This window comes from Urtica dioica, chromosome 11, assembly GCF_054948205.1.
Source record: "Urtica dioica subsp. dioica isolate 48M chromosome 11, U.dioica_male_clone48M_v1_H2, whole genome shotgun sequence".
Classification (NCBI taxonomy): Eukaryota; Viridiplantae; Streptophyta; class Magnoliopsida; order Rosales; family Urticaceae; genus Urtica; species Urtica dioica.
The window spans coordinates 19,680,291-19,686,629 of NC_142766.1; the positions used below are offsets into that span (position 1 = coordinate 19,680,291).

The window sequence follows — 6,339 nt, forward strand, 5'->3', positions numbered from 1 at the left end:
GGCAGTTTAAATTTTCTCGAAATTTTCGGATGTCCGTACACTAGGCTTCGTATATTTGGGCCAAGACCCAAAACTGTTAAAAGCTGTATATGTCGCATTAGTTTATACTTCTATGTTCTCTCCCAACATCTTCTACAACAGAATCTAACAAATACAATGAAGAAGTGAGCTAGTTCGTATAGAATGGTTATGTCTTAGTTTAAAGATAAAGTAACAAAAATAATAGGAACCCATATACAGCCTATACATATAATATAGGGTACACCGTAACAGATGGTTATATTTTATAAATTTGCACGAAATAAAAGAGCATAGAACATTATAATGGCAATGGACAAACACAAGGTAAGATTTTATAGAGTAGTAAATATAGAATTGTTTCTTTCCTTAATAATTATCGTAAAAACAGTTTTTCTGTCTGAGTTTGATTGGGCCTAAGTGTTAAAGCCTATATAGAAAGCCCTAAACTAAAGCCCGCCCGACTTGTAAAAACGCGCGAGTCTGTCGGAAATTCGGACCCACCCACCTACTCGTCGCCCGGTTCAGCTTTCTTTCCAACGACTGGTTGACAGACCTCTCTCTCTCTCTCTCACTATCATCTCAGAGCTTTCATGTCGGAAAACCCTAACTGAGAGAGAGAGACCAGAAACAAACCCTCGAAATTGTCGCCAGGGTTTCATGTCCTCTTCGCGTTCCTCCTCCGTCTCCGGCGACGATGGATCGCCCGAATCCGGCGACGAAATCGCCGTCGGAAGCTCCGATTCCGTCTCCAATGGAGTCGGAGCTGAGCGTGAGATAATGAGCGACGGTTCTGATTCCGCCGCCAGCGGAGTTGAGCTGGAAGATCCGTCGAGCCCTAGCAGCAGCGGATACGCCGGCGGGAGAGGGAGTAGCGGCGGGGGCTCCGGGATCGAGGAGATCGACGAGATTCAGGCTGTTGGAATCGGTGGTGTCGACGACGTTTCGGATTCTGGCACCTCTTCTTGGGCTCCGGGGAAACGCCATGGCGATGAGGTAATTTTGTTTCAGATTCTAGGGTTTTTTTTTTTTTTTCTTTTGCTAGAATCGGATAATTCAGACGGATATCTCTGCTCATTGATTTTATCAGCGAAATTATAAGAATTAAGATCAGTCAATGTGTTGTTTTTACACATACACTATATGCGTATCAGATATTGGGTTTGATTCTTTTTTTCTTCTGGTTCTAGAGCTAGTGCAATGAATTTGGTATTTGTATCCTGTACTTCATCTATGCAAATAGTTTCGATTTTGAAAACTGAAGTAATTTGGGAATCCTGTAATGAGTAGTGCTCAAGAAGAACGTAACGTAATATGTTAAGTGTAAGCGAGAAGATTCTTTAATAGGTATATCATTTGGTCGTTAATTTGGGTACAGGACGAGGCTTCAATTTCTTGGAGGAAAAGGAAGAAGCACTTCTTCATCCTTAGTAACTCTGGGAAACCTATATACTCTAGGTATTCCTACCTACGTTCTGAAATGTGCATTAGAGTTTTGCATTTCATTCATTTGATGCACAGTGTGTGTTAATTTTGCACGTATCATGTTGTAGATACGGGGACGAGCACAAGCTAGCAGGATTCTCAGCAACATTGCAAGCTATAATTTCCTTTGTTGAGAATGGGTAATTGCTAGTTACAAAGTTTATCCGTCTAAAATATATCAATTGAATCGTTGCTTGTGAAATTTCTAGTGGAATAATCTATGAGGATTGGTTATCGTGTTACTAGGATTACCAATTGCTCTTCTTAGTATTTTGAATTCGCGGAGGAAGTAATCAATTTTTGGTCATTATATTGCAGTGGGGATCGTGTCAAAGTCGTAAGGGCTGGAAAGCACCAGGTCCTTTTTTTTCTTCTATGGTTTAAAGTTTTTTTTCTTCCAATTTCTGTCAAACAATCTCATGTAGACCGTAGAGTTAATTGACCTGAATTTTTTTTTTTCCCCAGGTAGTTTTCCTTGTGAAAGGACCAATTTATTTAGTTTGCATCAGTTGCACGGAAGAACCTTATGAATCACTGAGGGGGCAATTGGAACTAATGTATGGTCAGGTAGCACTATCATCCTTGTATGATAAATGTTCACCCATATAGGATTAAGTTTACTTAAGGAATGCAGTTTATCGCTATAAAATTTTCTCCCAGCTATTGAATGTGCCTCTAAACTTGGATGCTATTATGGATGCAGATGATTCTAATTCTAACAAAGTCAATAAATCGCTGTTTTGAGAAGAATTCAAAGTTTGATATGACCCCTTTGCTCGGCGGAACCGATGTTATCTTCTCCTCTCTCATCCATTCTTTCAGTTGGTTTGTTTATCACCTCTCTTTTAGTTTTTTTTTTATCATGCTTGGTTTTGTAGGAAAGAGTTAATTTGTTATGCTGGCTGGAACTTATATTATATGTAACTTTCTTTGCTTTCTTACCCCATCTAAATTCTTTCCCTAAATCATGGATACGTACTAGCAAAACAGTGAAATATACCTCATTGGCGATAAGTTGTTGGATAAATGAATCTCTTCCTTTTTCTGATATCCCTGTATCAATTAACGATAGAATATATGACAAAGAATTAGTTGCTTTCCTGGTTAGTAATAGGACCGCCTACATCCTTAAACTGGGCGCGGTTTATAAAAAGTAAAATGTATGTGCTTGAACGTTTCCCTTCAATTTATGTCTGCCAGAAGCTACCTACTCTCTATTGGCGTAACATTTCCACTTGTCGCTGTTCTCAGGAATCCTTCCATATTTCTTCATGCCTATACTTCTCTTCCCCTTGCTTATGCAACAAGACAAGCAGCGGGTGCCATCTTGCAAGATGTTGCTGATTCGGGCGTTCTTTTTGCAATATTAATGTCTAAACACAAGGTCGTTTTGCTTCCTTGTTTTTTGCACTCAAATGACTATTGCAACAATGTGGTAGCTGGGGCATCTAACTGAATCAAAGTATGGCTGCAGGTTATCAGCCTCGTTGGGGCTCAAAAAGCTTCACTTCATCCTGATGACATGCTGCTACTGTCAAACTTTGTCATGTCTTCTGAATCATTTAGGCAAGTTTGAATGTTTATCAACCTGCTTGGTATGTCTTTAGGAACAAAAAACAGAAACGAAATATTTGTATGATTCATAACATTTTGTGTTTATAAAATCTGGAATTCTTCCGCATGCAAGTGTTAAGTCTAAGATTCCATCATTTTTATAGATTATTCATTTTCTCGACTGACCTGAATCATTTTGTGTATATGTCTAACTTCTCAGTTAACTCTATAAACATTACTGTATTGCCACAGAGGTTGGGCAGCATTGCCATAAATTTTCCAACTCTTTTATCATATTTATTTTTCAACCAAAATTAGATATTATGATTTTAAGTGTTGTTTTTGGGAGAGAAAAAAGTTGATCAGCATTTTTTGTCATCCTGAATATCTTGGTTTGATTGATTACTAGAAATTCTAATTGATCTGATTATTTGGAGTTGTGATAGTCTCCTATAGGGATTTTATAACTCCATAGGCTAGAGTCTAATCTTATGTTTTGTTTGGCTTCATGCAGGACATCTGAGTCTTTTGTTCCAATTTGTCTACCAAGATATAATCCTATGGCGTTTCTGTATGCTTATGTTCATTATTTCGATGTAAGTGAAATCACTACAACTGGTTTTCTTTTTTCTCCGCAAAGAATTGGAAAGAGCTGCCTGTTATATTTATTTATCTGGTTTCTTTATAGCGTATGAAAAAAAAAAAAAAAAAAAAAACTGATATAGCTATGTCTTGATGATTAGACTTACTTTTGCAGGCTGATACTTACCTGATCTTGCTTACTACTAATTCTGATGCCTTTTATCATCTCAAGGATTGCAGGTTTACTTTGTGATCTTAATTGGAAATCATACTCTAGTTTCATTATTACAACCGTTGGATCTTTTGTGTGCTACACACCAATCCTTAAACAATATACGATTAATCTAATATCCTGTTAACAATAGCTAACAGCTTTGATGCTATTTGTTTTATTTCCTTTGTATTTATGTTATCTAAAAGGATCCCTCTTATATTGTAGGATGCGCATTGAAATGGTTCTTTTGAAGTCTAACGTTCTTAGCGAGGTTCAAAGATCAATAATCGATGGTGGAATGCACGTTGAGGATTTGCCTGTTGATACCTTGCCTCACTCAGGAACTAATCCCTCTCATCTGGGTCATCTGAAAGTTTCACCGGATTCTCCTGAGAGGTTCAGGGAAGCATGTGATGGAATAGGTGGTCCTAATGGACTATGGCATTTTATGTACCGTAGTATATTTCTAGACCAGTATGTATCTTCCGAGTTCTCAGCACCAATTAGTAGTCCAAGGCAGCAAAAAAGGTAAGAATTATAATTCTCAGTATATTTGTTAAAAGCTAAAGCTTTGACTGTCAGGTGAAAGGGGGGCTGTGTTCAAGAGTACCATTATACTTTTTTTTTTGTCGGAAGTGTAGTATCATACTTTCAGTTGACTGATTACTGTCTTCTTTTCAGATTATATAGAGCCTACCAGAAGCTTTACGGTTCCATGCACGAAAAAGGAATCGGACCCCACAAAACTCAGTTTAGAAGAGATGAAAACTATGGTAAATTGTTTCTATTTCACATGAATATGTAGGCTTTTGAACATTTGCTTCCGAACACCCTGTTTTGAATGATATTCTAATATGTAATATCAATGTGAACTACGGTGCGACGTATTTATATAAGATAGGCATCAATTTGGTTAGCTCGATAGGATAATATTCTGGAGCTTCGTTCAGTCAATTGATGTTTAGTAAAGATTTAGTGAGCTATGAATACCTTTTTTCTTTTATTTTTTGATGTTTTATTACATTTTCTGAACACGGTAAGATGACTTTATACTGTTTCAATGCTTTTATCTTTATGTTAGCTGAACGTGATTTGATGCTTGCCTCAATTTCTTTGAATCGATATGGCTTATGTATTATCTTATTCCTAAATGTTCACTTGTTTTACTTTCTCTTCGCAGTTCTGCTATGTTGGGTCACCCCAGATTTTGAACTTTATGCAGCATTTGACCCACTTGCAGACAAGGTATCTGTCTTGAGATTCTCTTTTTTGTTTTCTTTGTGTAAGTATGAGATATTATCTAGCTACCAAATAAATGTCTCCTCATTCATAAAGCTTTAACACATAAAAATGTCAAAAGCATAGCAGGGATAGCTCATTTTTTTGGGACCTGGCTGTAATAAAACAAATTTTACATTAGCATTGTAATATTGTATTTGAAAACATTAGATAGACACAGGTTTGCTCATAGTGAAAATTCTTGAGCTACGCTGTAGTATTTCAATATCTCAACGTTTCTTTTGACTTCCGAAATTTTATAAATTGAGCAAACAAGCAGGTTAATTTTTGTATTCTGCAATTTGTTCTCGTTGATCACTTTCTATTATATCTTTTTACCTTAATTTTTCAGGCGTTGGCGATAAAGACTTGCAATCGTGTTTGTCAGTGGGTGAAAGACGTGGAGAACGAGATCTTCTTGCTTGGAGCTAGCCCCTTTTCATGGTGAAAACCCCAATATACCCTGTAGTAAAACATCATGTACTAATTTGTTCGTTTTCATTTTTTTTTATTTTCAACCTATAAATTCCAAATAAGTTTCTATTATTATTCCATACAAATGAGACTAGTATAGGAAATTAGTAAAATGGTTTAGATTTAGAATAATGAATTTGCAATTGCAAGAGCATTTCAAAACCAGACATTTATACATATACATTTGTTTAAATCTCCAGTGCACAATCAGGTACTGAAAATGAGATTGCATTGGGTGTGTTTACAAACATGTATCTGCTTTAAACCCACTGCATCCAAATGCACTTTGCCATTCAAATCGCTGTTTAGAAGGTGGTCATAGTCTCAAAATCTTGCAACTCATGTCATTATTGTTGATAATGTTACTCTTTTCTTTTCCCTCGTAGTCTCCAAATCTTGTAACTCATGTCTTTTATTAGTGTTATTTTATTAATAATATTATGGGCTAATATTTTACTCGAATATGTGTTTCATTGATCAACTGTAATTGTTTTATTCATTTAATTATAGTACTGTTTGAGTCATTTCATAATGCGAATTATTATTTGTCTATTAGTTGGCATTTATTTTGATGATAAATTTACAATGCTGACACTTCTTTCTGAGACACTGCGGTAATAAATCCATGACTTTATTGTGTTTTACTTTGTTGTGAAATATAACCCATTGCCGAGAGCCAGAATGATCCCAAACGTTTTATTAAGAAATCCACTTATTAGTATTTTTAATATTTA

General features: G+C 36.1%; 1 protein-coding gene across 1 annotated transcript; it reads left to right on the forward strand.

The window, feature by feature from the left end:
* Nucleotides 1-517: 517 nt before the first annotated feature.
* Nucleotides 518-6,067, forward strand: LOC149382100 (SAND family protein). The gene is made up of 15 exons (XM_089630610.1): nucleotides 518-1,014; nucleotides 1,397-1,476; nucleotides 1,572-1,643; nucleotides 1,822-1,861; nucleotides 1,969-2,070; nucleotides 2,207-2,328; nucleotides 2,755-2,887; nucleotides 2,978-3,069; nucleotides 3,572-3,653; nucleotides 3,815-3,879; nucleotides 4,079-4,381; nucleotides 4,535-4,626; nucleotides 5,034-5,098; nucleotides 5,484-5,575; nucleotides 5,806-6,067. Exons 1-15 carry the CDS (start codon nucleotides 679-681, stop codon nucleotides 5,867-5,869), a joined length of 1,740 nt encoding a protein of 579 aa, XP_089486736.1. The 5' UTR covers nucleotides 518-678; the 3' UTR covers nucleotides 5,870-6,067.
* Nucleotides 6,068-6,339: the final 272 nt, after the last annotated feature.